Here is a 20,204-nt window from a genome sequence, read left to right as displayed (position 1 = left end):
CATTTTATAAAATATAATTCAACAATCATAAGCCCATAAAACAAAATAACTAAATTATTAAAATTATTTTTTTTTACCAATTTATCGAAATTGTGTGTGCTACAGATAAACCTGAGATACTAACTATGGAAAATGAATCAAAAACTGCTAGCAACGCTGGTATGTCAGCTAAACTTCATTGTCGAGCAGTAGGCGCTCCAATGATTAGATTTTCTTGGGAACGTGATGGGTCGAACATAACAAGCATACCTGATAAATACATTGTGGAACAGAGACAAGTAAATAGAATTGCTTTATTATTTAAAAAATATATATACTTATAAAACTTGCATAGATATCGAAAAATCAATATTTCATTAATCTAAAAACTGTTTTAGAGGTATGTAAAAAATTTAGATATTTTTCGAAACGCGAAACCTAAAGAAATATAAAAAACGAATTTTTAATATTTGTTGCTTTATTTGTTTTTTATTATTATTATTATTATTATTATTATTATTCATCTATGACCTACACGATTCTTATAATCTGTATAATGACGTTTTCCGTGAATATACCTAGACAATATATTTCTTAGAACAACACGACTTGCCACGATATAGTCCTTAAATAATAATAATAACAATAATGAAACTAAAGTGAAAAAGCAATCGACGAGCAGGCGCTCAGCTACCACCTATATCTATCTTTGATTTCATCCATACGCGTGATCCTCAGACCAGATTATCTCCGCGGCGATCAAACCCAAATCACACCGTATACCTCTAAGTATTATAATAGGCGCAGGGTAGGCGTGTCGCTCGTCTCTCGGTACGGTGCGTGTCAAATCGGACGGCACAATAATATTACATAATTGTCAATAATATAATAATATGTGTTGTACTACTGTTGGAGACTCGTACGATCTACTACTGCACCGTTACGACGGCGCTCGGGGGACCGTAATATACAATAATAATAATAATAATAATAATACGACGATGGTCACGTCGAATTATAAACAACGAGCGAGTCGTAAACTTACATATATATATATATATAATTTAAACTAATATTAATACCGTGTGCGTGCTGCGTTTCAGCTGAACGAAACGTTTTACGAGTCGACGCTGACGATACTGCAAGTGGACCAGTACAATTACGGCGATTACGTGTGCACCGCGTCCAACAAACTCGGGCGGACGACTTCGGTCAACCGGTTGACCGTCTTCTCGCACCCCGACCCGCCGTACAATTTCCGATTGGCGAACGTCACGCACAACAAAGTGATGCTGACGTGGACCCCCGGATTCGACGGAGGTAACTACTATCGTCTCATGACTTACTTATACATAGGTACCTATAATGATATACGACGACGACGACGACGACCGTGATGCACGCGCCCGTCGTCGAACGCGAACGCGTGCGACTATAGGTTTCGACGTTTTATTTTATTTTTTTTTTTTTTCGTTTTTCATCCGTATCGGACGCCAATAATAACGGCGTCAACATAAATATCAATACAAACCGAAATTTTCAAATCATCGTTGAACGTTTTTTATTCGTCCGTGTGCGATTCCTGCTCGTTCGTTTTTCGTTCGCGTGTGGTACGTATACACAACAGTGTACACTCGTTTACCACGACTATACGCGCGTCACGTATATAGCGCAGTGTAAGTGCCTACGCACATAACAGTCAATACGAGTACCTACGTCATGTGCAGCTGCAGGTATTGAGGTTTTAGGCTAAATTTACGACGATAGTATTGTAACAGCGAGTTATTATATTATGCAGTGCTGCTGTGAAAGACGTTTTTAAAAACTATTCGATTATAATAAATTCGATAAAAAAATAAGTGTTCCAATAGGGTTCAAATACCACTTACAGAAAACAGCATTTCAAATATATTTTATCGTTACCGTAAACCACATCAATTTGATTTTGGTTTTTTCAAAACATCTATTGCAGATTTGTTTAATTATTGTTATGTTTCATAGACATATTTGTTTCACTGTGTACATCCGTAAAAAGAGTTTTTTTCGTCGTAAGTAACCCTCTCCCAACGATACTAACAACTAACAAGGTTTCATTCAGTTACTACGTTTATACGAAGTGATTATATTATTATCCATAGTAGTATGCTTGATAACTATTACTATATTAATCATCAAGTTATTGATAATATAGGTTGCAAGTATAGGTTGAGATTTATAAATTAAAAATAAAATTTTCTTATAATATTATTGAGTTTGAGAAATAATCGTTATCAACAAATTAAAGTATTTAAATACAAATACCAATAATATTCTACAACACTGAGTAGTAACTCAGTATACTCATACGATGTAATACAAATTTCACATTTAATTTTTCTGTTTTTTATTTTTGCACTTTTCATTTTCACTTTATTAAAAAAATCAAATCTTCTCGGAGAATCAAAATCATAGTAGACATTATATGGAAACAATTATGAGTCAGAGTTGGACAGTTGTCGGTTATAGAAACGCACTTGCTTAAGTTAAATTTTTGTAACATAACTTATAACACTAATAATTAATTAAATAATATTTTAATGACTTAAAAATTTAAATAATAAGTTATAATTTTTATTGAAAATGGAACGGTCATTCGATCACACTTGTTATTTCATAAACTGAATCGTCTTATTTTTTCTATTTTTAGTTTTCACTTATATCAGTATAGTATCACATAATTACAATAAATACTAGTGTTACTAGTGTTATAAGTGTTACATAATTATTATGATAAATAATTAATGTATTATTTTATTTCGTAAGAACTGTAATATAAGTAGGTATAAGTTTACTGGCCATATATTAGTATTTTATACCAATGTATTAATATCATATTATATATATTTCATTCTTTTTTTGACTCACGGAAGCCTTAGTTATTTTCTAAAAATCCGGAGGCACCCTATGGCCTATACTCTATACTGAATACACAATATAAATCGTGTATTTATATTTATATTTTGTATCTTCGGTTTTATTTAGCTAAGTGCCCAAGTATGAACAAAAGTAATAAGTATATTGTATATTTTATAAAATATATTCTATTTTTCAAGAAGTCGTTTTTTGCTTAAAAATATATTTCAAATAATTTCGTTGCATCCTGGTCGGGAGCCTTTGATTAAATATATGTATATTTTATTCCTGATAATATTATGTTCTGAATTTATCATACGCACTAGCTATTAAATTTCGTAACACATTTTTGTAAACATTTTTATATACATTTCATTGTTAATGCTTATAAACTTCATTTATTAATAAAAATAATATATTTTTCTAGTGAATCCCTCCTAAAACTAATATTTAGTAGTTCTATTATTGTGTTTGTACATAAATAATTCAATAACTTGTTACCAGTTATAAATTTTCACAGTATCTAATATCTCGTAATTAGATATTTAGATATACACGTAATTTTAGTGTAACTCGTGACTTGTAACCAACTACAATTAATCGAGTAACTTACACATAATATATGAGATATTATCTGGCTATGAAAAATTGTGTAATTTGACATAACTGTCATTAAATGTATTTAATATAATAAATAATAGTTAGTAATAATTTTCATTAATTGTTTAGGTGAACCGGTTAAATACCGTATTCGTTTCCGACCAATCGAAAATAAAAATTACCGAGTTGAGGAACTCGGAAACGAAACTCATCACACGATCAGTGGACTCGAACCATTAACTTCGTATTTGTTCAGCATATTGGCCCATAACATGTATGGGGAAAGTTCTTATGTGTCTCAAAGCCTCAAAGTAACCACAACAAGTACGTAAAGTGATAAATAACAATATTTAGTTCATTTTAGGTATAATTTAGGAATTTAGGTACAAACTTTTTGTATGTATATTCTAGTATAAAATTCGAGATCTCAGTGTGCACAAACTATAAATATTTGTTCACAAAAATGTGATGGGAAATAAAATATTTACGATAATATTGTATTTCACATCCATAATATTTAGTATATATTATAACGGAATACTACGACAAGAGACATGATCATATCATTGAAATTGTTTTGATTCGAAAATTGTTAATATTATGTTTTACAGAAGAAAATATGCAACCAAAGCCCGATTCGAATCAAGAGAAGCCGGTCGATGATCAAGGAATGCGCATCGTGTTCACTTTCTTGGGAGTTTTTGGTGGCATTTTAATACTCATCAGCATATTCATTGTGTCGTACTGCATACATAGGCGTCGTAACGTTAATAAACAAATGAACAACGGTATGTTTATTTAGTGTTATATAATATTATCAATATTATCGGGAGGGAGGGATTTCAAAAATGTGCTTTGACGAATAACCGTAGCAATAAACAAATTTAGCTCTTTTTTTTCTTGCTATTTTTACTGTAGATTTTTAAACAGGTTGCGACTACATGATAATTGTTAGTTTATCAATTACTTATTTAATGCAATTCATATTAAGTATTTATCGTTAATTTACAGAAAACAACGATTCTAGCAGTAAAACCCCAACTATAGAAATGTATGCACCGAATACCTATAATGGATACGATGAAAATTTAAGCTCAATTTCAGCCAAATCGGAAACATATTCAAATGTTTCTCCGGATTATAATGTAAGTACAATCCATAATTCTAACTATATCGGGTTCACTAAAGTGTACACTGTACAATGTTGAATTCATAAATTTTAAAAAAAAACGAATACATTTATTCGATTTTTATAACAAACTTAAACGTGATAAGAGGGGGATAGGTGCATAAATAAAAACAATTTAAATACACATTTTATGGCTGTAACGGAAGCTAGAATAAACAGTGTACACTATTTACAGGACGATCAACAGCAAAAATCTGCAGAACAATCGTATTTGATCGAACAGATCGATTATCCTTTCATCAACGATTGTGATCATCCCCTACAGCCACACGTTCAATACGGAGGTGGTTTAAGTATGAGCTCTGATCAATCAATGCAACATTACAATATGCACGAAAACACAAACGACAGAAGAAATATCGGTAAATGTTTAACCTTCCGCTAACCGCCACATAATATATTTTAAAACCTGCAAAACAGTCCTTAAAATCGTCTTCGCATGGACGGAGTCTCACATTTTTAAAATACTATATACATATTATATATGTGTATATATATAATATATAAATATACCTATACATCCATACAACACGCTTGAACTAATAATATGGTTTCGGTTTACGCATTTAACACAACACATCGCATCAATAATAATAAAAATTATGATGATAACGATAATAATATCACATTTAACAATATATTATGTTATTATCGTTGTAATTGTTTAATAGACGTGTGATAATGGCACGTTTCAATTAACCTATCATCACGAAATTCTGTACATTGTGATAACATATAAGCACACGACGTGTCAGCTAGCGACACAAATCTGCAAAAAAAAAGACATAAAAAAAAAACAAATGAACAAAAAAAATTGACCGAAACAATATTGGCTCATCGTGTGTGTTGCAGAGAATCGGACTTCCCACCTCCACCATCATCATCACCTCCATCACCTACACCACCCACAACAGCACCAACAGCAGCAGCAGAAGCAACATCAGCATCATCATCATCCGCAGCAGCAGCATCAACAGCATCAACAACCTTACCATGTCGTGCAGGGCGTACCCACAGCTCGGGCCGTGCCATTGCCACCGATTTTGCACAACCGACCGGTGCCACCTCCGACGATACCGCCAATGGTCAGCAAGCTTAACTATTACTCGCCGCCACCCCCACCGCCTCCGCCGCCCGACGTCACGGTGTTCTCGTCGCAAAATGTCCTCAGCACTTTCGCACACAAACCGGATGAGACGGAAGGACACTTGGTCTGAGTCAACCGTTTCCGCTCAACCCCGCCCGCCGCTCCGCCGATATACTGATAATTTCCTGTCATAAGAATTGCGCGTGACCCGTTCCATACTGATATTCGTCGGAAACCCAACCCACGAAACACAGCTATTCCAATCGGGTTCCTCTGTTATAACGTCGGAAAAGACGACCCCTCTCCCCAATCACTTGATCAAAAGAAACCTTAGAGCTGCATACGATTCGTACGACGCTTACAATGGGATGAACAAAAATATTCAGCAATATTCGTTTTTTGCCACAACCTTGGTTTTCATTTAATAACAAAATAATGAACTACCCGAAAATTGTACATAATATTCTGTTTGCCTGAAACCTTTTAGGATAACGTCAGTCTGTGGGTGGATCCTTGACGAAGTGGTTAGTGATTATCAATACCTATATAATATTATTATAGTTATTCGCTTTCCGCATACTTGTACTCCTTTCAAACGAGACTCGATGTTTGTCAATTACTCGTTATTTGCCTATCGTTTTATTTTATTGCTATGATATTCATGAATCTAATGCCTATTTAATGTTAGGTTTACTCGTTAGTCATTAATGGAGTTCATTCGTGTTTTTTAACTTATTAAGAAGTCAAAATATTTTAAACATAAAAAATTTAAAAAAATAACATAACTATACTTTATATACTTTATAAATAAAATTAATCGTTACCTTAAACTACATTGAAAATGTACAATTAAAAGGATGAGAAGCTCTGTTATAAAGTGTGTAGTAAGAAATTGTCTATCGTTAACTGGTAATAAAAGAAAACATCCCAATTTTCCGATATCATTCATATGATATTATATAAGTATACCTCCTCGTCAAGCTTTGTTCGATTGGATGTGAAAACTTCATCGCCTGTAATAATAAAATTATGATTATTATTAATATTATATATTATATACATATAATATAATATCATTTATATAATATGTGTATAGAATTATTTATTGGTATGTATATTCTAGTCACGAATAAACATTATTAGCTTAGATATTATTATAAACTTAAACAACGTGTGCGTTTATTATTTACACATAAATGTAAGGTTTGAAACAAATATAAATATTATACGCGTATACTCATATATATATATATACCAAAAATCGATTTCTTAAAATAATAGTTTGTGCCACCAACAAATGAAGAGATTATTCATTATCGACACATATAGGAATTACGTCAAATACTTAAGCAAATCTTAAAGCGTTGGTTGCCACTTTATTTTATGCTCTTCTACAATTACTTATTGTGATCTCGAAAAGATTTAAAATTGTTTTATTTTAACTAGTCTGTTAAGTCTATATAACTATTATAAGCGCACCGAAAATGTTGGTTGACTGAACCGTGTTTTTTTTTAACCTAAAAAAGCTTTTCATTAAATTATTCGTACAACAATTAATTAGCTATTATATTTTGTTGTCTATTCATTTACTACATTAAGACTTCATTGTGTATGTATTCTTTACTATAATTTTCTTGCTATTGAGTTTCGTTAAGTTTTTGTTTTCATTTAAACAATTAAAAGTAAGTAAAACACATCATTATGATGTACCTATTATATTAAGTTCTTTACACGCTTATGTATATGCCTATAATGATTATAAATATATATGTGAATTTATTTTGTTTAATAAATTCATCTACCTACCTACATCATATAATTGTACAATTTATTTTTAAGTTTATTCATTATTTAAATAATAATTCTTATGTAGAATAAAGATAATGTAAAAAGAGTCAAATACATATTGTTGTAATTTATTTCATCCTTTGATTAACTCGAGATGATTTCGGTGTAAAAAAAATTGGAAAATTAATCTAAGCTGTTTATGGATGTATTAATCTCAGCACATAAAACCATTTCAGTAAACATTTAATATCACATTATAGATTATGTTCATCGCAGTTCTCACACTTTAATGTAAATACTTGCAAGGTTGGAAGTTATCCTTTTTTTTTATTTTAGATTTATTTGAAAACAGTTTGTAGTTTTGGGTAAAAATAATAAATTTAATATTTGAAGTCATTGGATAATATTTACTGAACTAAGTAAATTCAAATATTTATCGTCAACAATATTTACTTTAAATGTATTATACGAGCACTAAATATTTTTAAAAACGCATCTCATATATAAATGCGCAGGAAACTTATTATATATATTATATTTAATGTAATCTATATATACATTTTCTGTAGATATAACTTCTTTCATACTCGTTTCTATATGAAAGTATTGGTTTGAATTTAAACTAACAATACAAAACTGGCTTCGCCGAGACGATCGTCTGAATGAGACAAGTCACAATCTCTAGAATTGTACCCTGACCGTGTTACAATAATAATATCATCAAAAATCACCTGTAGTTGTGACATCTTAAAACTTTTACAAACAAGTTAAATAATAATAAATGTATATTTTACATCCACTTTCATTTCTGTTTGAACTTAACAAACATCAAAAGAGCTAGGTCAGGCTATTTTTATTCGTCTCGAAAAATATTACATTCAACGTATATATTTCATGGTAAGTAATAATATCACTTGAGACATGAATAAAGTTACGAAGAAAAAACACAAAATAAAAGTGGTAATATGTACACTGTACAGTGATATTTCATATTATATCTATTATTATTATTATTAAATTTTTTTTTTTTCATTTACAACTTTTTTTTTTTTTAATGTTACGTAATACACCGCAGTTATAAGTCTACACATGAAATATGTATCAAGTTAATAATATTTAAATTTATGACAAAATAATAAGTAAAATACAAAGTGCTGATTGTTGGACATTTCTTTTTAAGTAAGTATATAAATAGAAATTATAAATGAAAATTAAAAAAATACACCTTAATAATTACAATTACATCTAATAATATAATACAATACAATTATTATATAATTTACTAATTTACAGACAATAATTACCATATTACAAAATATATATTTTTGCGAGTCTTAAATAAAATAATATTTTAAAACTATGACTATTTAAACCTAAATTTTATTTTTTTAAATATATTATGTGTTTACTTGTATAAGCTAAATAAAATATATTCTGGTTTGTTTTGAAGTTTAATTTTCAAACATTTGTTACGGTATACTTTATGTACTAGCTTTTGAAAACTATTATGATAGCATTCGTAACCAAGTTTTAAGGAGTTCTTTAAATTAAAGTTATGCATTAATTTTTTTTTATGTACATAATTACCTCTTTAAAGTTTGAATTGGGGAAAAATATATTGAGTTCATGAATCATGACATATTTTATTTAATATTTCTTTACTCTTTAGTTTAATCTTAAAAATTTTAGTTTCGAATACTCAAAATATTAATTTGGAGTTTATAATAGCATACTATAACTATATGTAAGAAATCTAAAAAAATTGTTAAAAACAATTTTTTACGAGCACTTAAAAATTCTATAAAAAGAGTTCCTCTAAGAATATTTTTAAATTGCAATAATTTATCATTATTTATAAATTTATTAAAAATAATACATAGCTTTCTGCTTCAATATATTCAATATAAGAGAGAAAATATAAGTTCTAAACACTCATTCTTAGTATCCTGTCCTGTATAGGTACCTGTTTTTGAATATATGACATACGTAGATGTATTTATTTCAAACAATTGGAAATAAACGAGACAAATTAAAACAAATTAAATATGTTATAAGTCATAAATAAAATTAACAAATGAGGTAAATTCAATAATTATTATACTTAATAAATCATGAACAGTAATACTAAGTTTCTGATCGTTTATATTATGTGATTACAAGTAATAATCCTATTGTAAATTGTAACTATAACATATTATCAACACAATATCATATTATGTAGTATTGTACTAAAAATTGACATTCCTAAAATTATTATAGTCAACTAAACAAAAAATAAATAAATCAGTTTTATGAAATAAAAGTAGATAACAGACAATTTTATTGGACATGCAAATACATAATATATTTAATTTGCATCACTATCGACTTATTAAATTTTTACTGATTGTATGTGTTACCCAGAATTATAGTATCCAAATTCAATTTAATTTAAAATATCAAAAAATTGTCTTTAAAATTCGAAATTAATTACAAAACTCAAGAATGAACAAATAGTGTTTTTAAAGTTTTCTTCCATCAATCAATAATTATCCTTTAATAATGAACAATTTAAAAATTGATAAAATTGACCCTTCAAAAGTATCATAATACATTTTGGCACTCAATGAAAAAATGAAAAACTGTTACGTATTATGCACCGATTAGATCTGGTCCAAAAGTTGTTAATATGTTAAACCATAATTGGTATAATGAAGTAATCATGTTAACGAAAGTTATGATAGACGAACGGAGAAAAACAAAACTATACTCAATTTGAAAAATTATAAATACATAACACATTAATACCAGTAAATTAAAAAGAAGAAAATAAAATTTAACTTTTTTAAACATAAATTAGATGAATTTAAATTCGTTTAATATATTTTATTTTTTATACAATACAAGTAGGAGGTACCCGAATTAACCGTAAAATTAACATAAATAGAATTGTTTCTGTGTCTAGAGTTTCTGAAAGTTTTCATTGCATATGTTATATTATTGTTAATTGAAATAAAAGTTTTACTCCACCACCAGTTATTTAGATACAATACTTAAAGGTTTATTTCCATTAGTATATAGACGGCTGTCATTCTTAATTATGTATACAATTTTATCAAAGTTTACTGTTCACTTTGCTAAAAATTCAACAATACAACATATTTTATTCAATTGATTTTGTTCTGTTTTGTTTAAAAATAAAATAAAATAAAACTGTAAATAGTCGTTTTGTTACTTTAATTTTTTATAATTAATGCAATTTTGAATTTTAATAAAAGTAAACTAAAAAAATATGTACTATATGTTTTTCATTATTACATTAAATACGAATTCATTTCATGTCTGGTGTGTTTTATATAAAATAAATTCAAACAATAGGTAGTGGAATGAAAGAACTCTGCATAAATGTATAATAATATATTACTTGAAGGTTATAAGGTTACAAAGATCCTTAAAATCCAATAATATTTATACTTTACCATGGTTATTTGCAGTATACCTACTCAAAGATTTACTATTCCTATACAGGTAATGAAACCACAAGCCATAATAATCATTCAGTATTAGACCGTACTATTTTGTATACATATATATATATATATATATATATATATCCTAGTATTTGGCAAAGTCAATCAGTTAAAGCCCACCATTCGAACATTGTCCAAGAGCCGTTGTAAAAATCATGGTTTTACCGATGTAATTTTGCCGTAACACGTACCTATAGATGTACAATAGTCACATTTTTTTCTTCGGTAGTCAATAAAGCTGTCTATCAGTGCAATTATATTGTGCTCGATAGCCTTTCAATGCCATTATTGTAATCAGATTTAACCCAGATTTTTTTTTTTAGGCTCGATTATATTTTTACCTAACTGTTTTTTTCAAATGTATTACTTTTCTTATAGAGCTTTAGTTGAAAGACACATGGAATCAAGATATCAGCAGTATAACATACTACACATAGCAATGGATCTTCAGCGAAAAAAAAAACCATTTGCTTTTTAGATATATTTAGTTTTACAATTTTTTTATATTTCTAGAATTTAATTTACTGTTGCTCGGCCAGATGCATTTTATTCTTGAATAAATTTTTTGTGAGTTTTGACATGGAATCATGAATATTTATCAGATTCCTTCGACGACGTAATATTACTATAGCACATAGGCATATAAAAACAAAATAAAATAATATAATATATAACAATATAATTGTTTATGTATGTCTATGAATACAAGGCCGTATTTTGGGAGGATTTTGGGGGTTCAACGAGATTTTTTCGTGTTATATTATATGATTATAGGTAGGTATGATATACTAAATTATCTATACAATATTATAATAAAATTAGAACACAATTTTTTCCAGTTACGGCCTTGTATGAATATTACTTTAATATTGTATGAGCCAGGAACATATAGTGATAAAACACACTCGCCCGGACACCAAACACTTCGTGCACCCCACTATGAGTTATGAGCAGATATGTAACTAGATAATTCCTAGATTATATAGTTGTGTAAAAGCTCAGATCGAACATCAGCGATTTGATTTGCTGGGGAAATACTGATGAACTACATAATGCGCATAAATGTGTATTTGTGTGCTAGTATGTGCATACTTACGGCGAATGGTAACTCTGAAAAAAAAATAGAAACTCAAAATGATAATACTATAGTAATAAATTAATAACAGCCCTGTTAGTCCAACAACTAAAAATGTATAAAATAATAATAATAATAATGAATCACCTGTTTTGCGAAGTCAATCGGTATGAATAAATAATAGAAATGTATATTGAAACACTGACAAGTTGATCGGTACGCACCGCTAGCTGGGAACTATTTCAATAATTTTCTTACACAAAACACATTAAAAGTCACAATGCAACGATTAACGAACAATAATTTAACAAATAAAAAAACAGTAGGTCTACCAAAACAATAAATAGTGGCGATTTACGCCCACGAGTATGCAATGTTAAAAATGTACGGCGATTAGCGCCCAAAATATTATATTTTATTATATTATTATTACCGTCGTATAAAAGAAGCGCACGGCGAAACGTACGGTATCGAACAACAATTAAAAACCACGGTGGCTGTGATAAATATTCGCGAGTCGACGGTGGCTGTAACGCGTCGTGCATAATCTACAATCTACAAATTATATAACTCGCCAGACACGTACTAAAATTATGAAAATAAACAAATAATAATAATGGTGATTATGTTTATGTGATAACCTATTTTTACTGTGATCGTGAAAATTATTATTATTATTCATATTTTTCTTATTACTATTATTATTATTATTATTATGTTTATTTTTACTACCTATATTTTTTGTTACGGTGGCAACAAATATGCAGGTTTCATAACTATCTAGTACAGTGTTATTAATAAAATTTCAACGTTTGTTTGATACACCACGAATTTCACTGATAAACAAAAGTTCAAAACAAGACTGGAAGTATATAAAATGTTAGTGCTTACTACTGTCAAAATATGTATTCCGCACAGTCTTGCTAACTTGAAAAATAACGCATTTTACGGGCATCGAATCTATAGGTAGCTAATATATTTATGAATATATAAAAGAAGAAAAAATGAAAACAAAGCAAAAAAAAAAACATAATCCTAACATTTTCTTAAATTGCTTAGAATCTATAATATCTACACAAAATCATAACGTTGTTGTATTTTTTCTTTTGTTCATTATCTTAAATGGTATTTATTTAATGCTCCTATTGATTATCAATTGCTCGTATTTATATAGTGTACACTGTTATTATTATTTCGAAATGGCTTTACAGTCACATTGTAGGTATACAAAATACAAACAAATATTTTTACATCACGCGGAAGAATATCATTGTATTTCTGTATTTACAGTTTTCAAAGAGCAATTTCTACTCAAAATAACTATCAAACTTAAAATATATTTAAATGTATTATTTATATTATACAGTATTAATGCATAATATTGTACACTGGAAGGAGTTCAGGGTGTTCACACAACAATTCTTAAATTATTTGAAAAAAAAATATTTCTGAAACAAGTAGTTTTTTTATTATTATTATTATTATTATTTCTTGGAATTTGGGAGGAAGATTACTTTAATAACTTTTAAAGAATATATTATTTTTATGTGTATCACAAAATACAGGTAGTTATAATAATATAAATATACCATTTTTACATCGAATACAAAAATTTGAATTATTCATCATTTATAAAATGTAATTTAATTTTAGCTAGTTTTTTTTCTAATATAATTATTAATATTCACCGTTTATCTCATCGTTTTCGTAAACCGACCGCAACTAATAGAATATTCGGCCCACCATTTTATACAACTAATCGATTTTTCACGTTGAAAAATTACCGTAAATTACTCGTAAGAAGAAAAAAATATCTGCAAGGATAACCATATCCACCACGTCAACTCCTTTTATATTATTATAACTTCCCTCCTGCTGTCACATAATACGTTTTAGTACAACATATTAAATTCATCGTGTGTAGAATTTTCCATACCACATTATCTGAGTTAAAATTTACATAATATTATCATTACCCTAGGAATTATATTTTAAATTCTGAGTGGAGCAATGAATACATCAGTTCTACAATATTGTATGTTTAACTTTTATCTTACTTTTTTTCTTTTTAAGTTATGTCTGTCATAGTGTCATCACTTACTAAAATGTATTATTTTTCAACTTTAAGAGTGATTTCTGGTAGAAAATTGTACATAGCAGGGTAAAAATTATAAATCACCGTCAAATAATCGGAGAAAATCAAAAAAAAAATTTAAAACGAGAATATTTAGACAAAACCATTTTTTTTGACTAGGTATTTTTTACTATAGATAATTCAATAATGAATTGTAGAGTTGACATTTTCATCGAATATTTATATTAAAATTTATTAAAAATTATAAAATTTTCAAAATATTTAATTTTTTGTTTTTTTTTAAATTATTTATAGACATTTGTTAGTTTTTTTATTTGTTTATGAATGATACAATTTTTTATTTCTGAGTAAATGCTTGAATATTTAAAACAAGGATTTTCATCATTTCTTTCTAAAATAATTTAAAACTATCAAAAATACACAATTATATTATATATACATATATATTTAAGTTAAAAATGTCATATATTTCGTCAAAATTATGAAAAAATTATTTTACTTTTTTAAATATAATAAAAGATATTGATTAACCGAAGGTATAATACATTTTTTATTGAATACATCGATATTATTTAATTATTACATTTACGTAAGATACGGTGCATTGGATCATTATGTACATATAATTTTTAGTGAACTTTTATAAATAAGGTTTTGTATACTTAATTTATAGCAATTGGTAATATAAGTCTTCACTAGAATAAACATTAGCATTTACCTTTTTTGGATCATCAGCAAATAGTTGATTATTGCAGAAACTAAAACATGGACTTATATTCATGATGGAGGTGGCAAAAAATAGAGGTGAGAGATATTCACCCCAAGAAGCACTGGAAGGAGAAGGTAAGAAACAACGATTATAACGATTATATATAATGCGAATAGGAATAGTGTGGAAGTATTTACAGGAACGTATATAAGAAATTCTTCCTATTTTTTTTTTTATTTTATTTACTATATGAATAATGGAGCATAATAGCGATTCGTATAAAATATTCGTATTAATTTCGATCACGATAAATATATAATAATTATTATCATACAAATATCCGCATTTGTTACAGTTATATTATTTTGGAGTTTTCGTAGTGCCTTGCTCTTAACAAAAAAAACTATTCTTTAGATGGCTCGATTTCTAATATTATAAGTTAGGCCATGCTAAGCCACTAAGGTTTATTTCCAATCGTTCCAACTTTTTAGAAATCACATGTATATTATTTTTAACCTTAGATTAACGCAGCTGAAAAAATTTGTAGGTATAATACATTAATAATATTCAAATTAGTGTTATCTTAATTGCATGTGGGTGCTAAATCTATTTTTCTATAGTATTTTTTAACTTTTTTTATATCAAATTGGAATTAATTAATTTTTTATCATAGCATTCAGAAGGGAAAAAAGTAAAGTGATTTACTTTATTTTAACTGTTCAAAATGTCATCCAAATTTCTCTTATATGAGGTGTTTGTTTTTTAACAGAAAATAGATGAATCAATTTTTTTGTTTTCATTTGTTTATTATAAATAAGTATAATAATAAGTATAATAAGTATAATAGATATTAAACAAACAAAACGCTTCAAAACAGATAAAGTTTATCTCTATGTATTTTGATCGTTTGTGAATGCCGTTTCAAAAAGGTTGTTCGTTTGTTCTAGTACTAAACTGTGTTTATATATAAATTTATTATTACGAAATAGACATTGTTGATACTGAAATGAACACTTTTAAAATACTTTGAACTAATATTTTAAATTGTAATTATTTTCAAAATTTCATTAAAATGTCATGTATCGAATCGCTTATAATAATGCCATATATCTTACATAACGTGACGTTCTCTTTTAATTATATCATAAAATTACTTTACAGTTATTCTCAACATGTTTTATATATTTTATTATATATAAAATAGTTATGCAGAATTATTTTTAATATTTAAAATATTATTCATAACTGAGTAATATTAATTTTCAAGTATTGTGAATTTTATTTTGGTATAATTTTTAAATCGTTCATTCCTTACATAGTTGTTAAATAAATGTATTTTAAAACGGATTTTTCGCTTTTTTCGGAATCTAAAAATGATTCTAAACCTGATCTAAAAATGAGGTTGAAAGTAGTTATATTGTTTTTTTTTTTTTTATATAAAAACAAAAATAAAACAACTCAGATATATTTATTGAAATTGCAACTATATACGGGCCATAAAATAAAATAATTTTAATTGTTAAACTTTTATTGAATAAATAGTAATAAATTAAATATTAGTTACTTTGCATTTAAATATCAAGATATACACACTTATAGTTAGATGCAAATTATAAAGTAACTCCTTAACATTTAACGTATAACACAACAAATTAATTTAATAAATCCTTTCAAAATAATATCGTTATATGATAAAAAGTTCAAACTTAAATCCTTTAAAAAAAAAATGCATTCCTTGATTCAATTGCTATAAGGAGACAAATCGTAGTACAACAATATAACTTAAAGCAAACGTAACATTTTTAAAAACATAATAGTTAGCTTAAAAAAGATCAATCATAATTGGTAATAATATAATTTCAGATTCTAAGCAGAGCTGAGCACTGAATGCATTAATTTTACAATATTTTTTTTTTTTGTCAGTCATAGTGACATTTCCTGATGGAGCAATAAACATATTTAAACTTTAAACTTTTAGAGTGGTTTCTCAAGTAATGATTTCCAAGGTATTGAATTCTCATTATTTTTTTTTTTTTTTTATTAGCAAGGAAATAAGGAAAACATAAATTTTTGCGCTAAACAAGTTGTCGATAAAATTAATTAATTTATTTTGTTATGATTCAAGCCAAAAACTTGGAATTTGGAATTATTACCAAGAGTGTTCATATCATTTTATGTATAGTACAATTTTCAAAATATTTTGAATTTTTTTGAGCTATTTAAAGAAAATTAAATATTTTTATATAAATAACAATAAAAATTAAATTTGGTAAAAATGCTGGATTATGTAATACAAATTTCATTTTAATTTGTTAATTTCCAAATCAAAAAATATCAAACATTTTTAAACTCAATATTTTTTTATTATCATCTAAAGTTAGAATTGTGATAAAATCTCAAAAATTATAAATATTTTTTGAAGTTAAAATTTCGTAAAAATATTTCTGTTATACCTAAAATTTTAAAATCCTATACAAGGATTATTATAATTTTTGCAACATTAATTTATTTATTTTATTATCTATTTTTACTGTCTTGCGGTATGTACAGAAACGAGTTATTAGATTTTGAGTTACATACGTTGATACAATACAGTATAAATATATATTATTATGATTATTAACTACTTAAAATAATAATACATTTTTGGAAAAAAAAATAGTAAAATATATGACTTTAATAATTTTAAAAATATATGTATAATGTATATATATTACGAAATATACTTGGTGGTAATATAGGCCAACAGACCATCTTCGCTTAGAATCGTTTTTCGTACATAATATATGGTATAAAATTGAATTCAAGTTTAACGTACCCATAGCAATGACCCACTCGACGCCTAATGTACCGTAAATTAGTACCCACTTGCTTACCTTTTTAATGTTACACTAACACTAACTAAATAATACGACATTTATAAATAAAATACATTATAACAATAAAATCACATGAGCTATATGTTAAAAAAAAAATGCCAATGAATATTTTAAATATTAATGTTTGATGTAGGTATTGATATGAAATATATTTCTTTTTCTTAAAGTTTAATAATTAATAGTCAGTGGTATTAAATAACAAACGTGTATAAGAATAATTAATTATGAATAACATTTACTAAGCGATATACTACACGCCATCTACTGTGTTATATGTATTATTCTGGTTAGAGAACGCCATCGACATATTAATTTAATAGAGCGCGCTTGTGTTACCTACACACTTACATACATTTTTAAACAGTGTACGATATTTTATATTTATAATGGTAAAACTACCATTTTAGTTATGGTAACTAAAAGCTGTTACCATTAGTTTATAATTTAGTTTTTTTTATTATAATTTTACTTAATAATTGATAAGTTTATTTAAGATTTAAAAAAATTATATAACATAATATTATTATATATTTTGATATTATCTACCAAAATCCTAAAATCATTATGTTACAAACGAGTAATTAAAAAATTGTTATAAATCAATTGTTTAAAAAGTAATATTTTAATATCAAAAATGTGGACTGGCCGTTTTCAAGTATACTTGAAGAAAAATTCAAATCTGTGTTCAGAATACTTATCGCTTTACTGTATCAATCGGTACGTTGGACAAAAAACATGTCTGAATTCTTATGTTGCGCGTGTGTTAGACTAAGATAGGAAATCACCGTTACCAATTCTCTTAGTTAATTATTTCATATTTTGCAGGATATTTAGGTTCTAATAAATGAAGGAATTTAACATAATAATTGTCAAAATTAATGGTCAGGTAAATTCAATAAAAATTTAACGGTCTGCTGTACAGTGACTATCGTGTGGACCTCGGTCATAGAGTAAGTCACATTAAAGGGTGTATTAAATTTGAATGCAATGATAGGAATTACGGTAAACCACGATTCCGTACGTTTTATCTTTTTAGGAACACGATTCCATACAATTTTGATCAAACAATAGATTATTAAAAACAACACGATTACGTACGATTGTCTGTGCAATGCTGCCATTTAATATATATTGTCAATTTGTTTAAAATATAAAAAAATATAAAAAAAATTTAAATTTTAAAAATGTAAAAAAATAATTATAAACCTTGTATACCTTGATACTTTTACAAATTTTTGACAAATATTTTATATGTCGTTATTTAATATTTATAGTCATTACAATGGCCGACTCGACCACCATTTGTATCTATTTGTGATTAATCATTGAAAAGTAATAATTTTAAAATAAATGTGTACAGTCGAGTAATATAAAAATAATTTAAATTAAAAGTAAATCTACAGTACGTCAAAACATAGTAGGTATTAGGTAAATATAAAGTCTTAAGTCTTAATATTCAATAAATATTAGTAAAAATTGTGAACTAAATATTATTTAAATAATATTTACCTATCAAATATTAGTTTAAGATATTTAGTAAATAAATATGTTTGGTTCATTCAATATTTATTTAATACTTAGTAAATATGTATACTAAATCAATGAAAAATGTTTAATAGATAAACTTTTATTTTATGTTTAAAAATGAATATTTGTTTAGTATTAATGAAATTATAGTTTGTTAAGACGTAGATAGAGGAATTGGATGCGAACTTATTTTCTTTCATAATAAGGATGTTTAAGTATACTTACATCTGTTCTAATTTTGGTTTTGAATTAAGAAAAAGGATTTTTAATTTTTATATTTTTATCTAATTTAGATGACACCTTGTGCATATGTGAAGAAGTACAGACAATGCAACACATTATCTCATGCACAGATTGCTCACAAACTTGTACCCCAGAAGACATTCACAAAGGCACAAGCCAAGGAATTAACGTAGCCCGCATCTGGGCAGAAATAATATAAATCCACCAATAACCTTATTTATTAATATTGTGTAATGTTTATTTTAAAGTTATTTTATTTATTTATTTGTTTATTTTATACTATATAACTTATACCATTATTATTATTATTACTGTTATACTATGCGCCTGACACGAAAAAAAATCTAATTTAGAATAGATTCCAATTTTTTTTTTCTGAAATTTCTAATATTATATTTTATTATACACGTCTAAATGTCTAATAATTTCCTTGTAAGCTTAAATACAATATCTCTTTTAAAATATTGATATGGTATTGTAAATTGTTATTGGACTACTATACGATATTCACTAAAATATTCTTACGAGGTCCGTAATAAATATGATTTCCAATAATTGTAAAGCTAGTCTATCCAATGGAATATGCTCAAAAAATCCTCACGTCCAACTATCTTAATTTATAGGTAAATAGG

At 26.9% G+C, this 20,204-nt stretch overlaps 1 protein-coding gene and 1 long non-coding RNA gene across 4 annotated transcripts in view; both read left to right on the top strand.

Moving 5' to 3' along the window:
* LOC114123667 (nephrin-like) overlaps positions 1 to 7,528 on the top strand; it is a 47,989-nt gene extending 40,461 nt beyond the window's left edge. For both annotated transcript variants that reach the window (XM_050205830.1, XM_027986717.2), the window contains exons 14-20: positions 106 to 278; positions 1,083 to 1,299; positions 3,601 to 3,795; positions 4,083 to 4,259; positions 4,483 to 4,616; positions 4,836 to 5,022; positions 5,513 to 7,528. In XM_050205830.1, the coding sequence (XP_050061787.1) occupies positions 106 to 278; positions 1,083 to 1,299; positions 3,601 to 3,795; positions 4,083 to 4,259; positions 4,483 to 4,616; positions 4,836 to 5,022; positions 5,513 to 5,877 (1,448 nt within the window). In that variant the 3' untranslated portion in view covers positions 5,878 to 7,528. The remainder of the gene's footprint in view (positions 1 to 105; positions 279 to 1,082; positions 1,300 to 3,600; positions 3,796 to 4,082; positions 4,260 to 4,482; positions 4,617 to 4,835; positions 5,023 to 5,512) is intronic.
* A 5,385-nt stretch (positions 7,529 to 12,913) lies between these two features.
* LOC126552774 (uncharacterized) lies at positions 12,914 to 19,831 on the top strand. 2 transcript variants are annotated; one of them, XR_007606192.1, is made up of 4 exons: positions 12,914 to 13,085; positions 14,888 to 15,057; positions 18,628 to 18,752; positions 19,623 to 19,831. It is a non-coding gene; the product is annotated as an uncharacterized LOC126552774 (long non-coding RNA). The 2 variants fall into 2 exon arrangements; XR_007606193.1 differs by lacking the exon at positions 18,628 to 18,752.
* Positions 19,832 to 20,204: the final 373 nt, after the last annotated feature.

This window comes from Aphis gossypii, chromosome X (genome assembly GCF_020184175.1).
Source record: "Aphis gossypii isolate Hap1 chromosome X, ASM2018417v2, whole genome shotgun sequence".
Lineage (NCBI taxonomy): Eukaryota > Metazoa > Arthropoda > Insecta > Hemiptera > Aphididae > Aphis > Aphis gossypii.
Note: the sequence above shows the minus strand (reverse complement) of the source record. Positions and strands in the feature narration are given on the sequence as shown.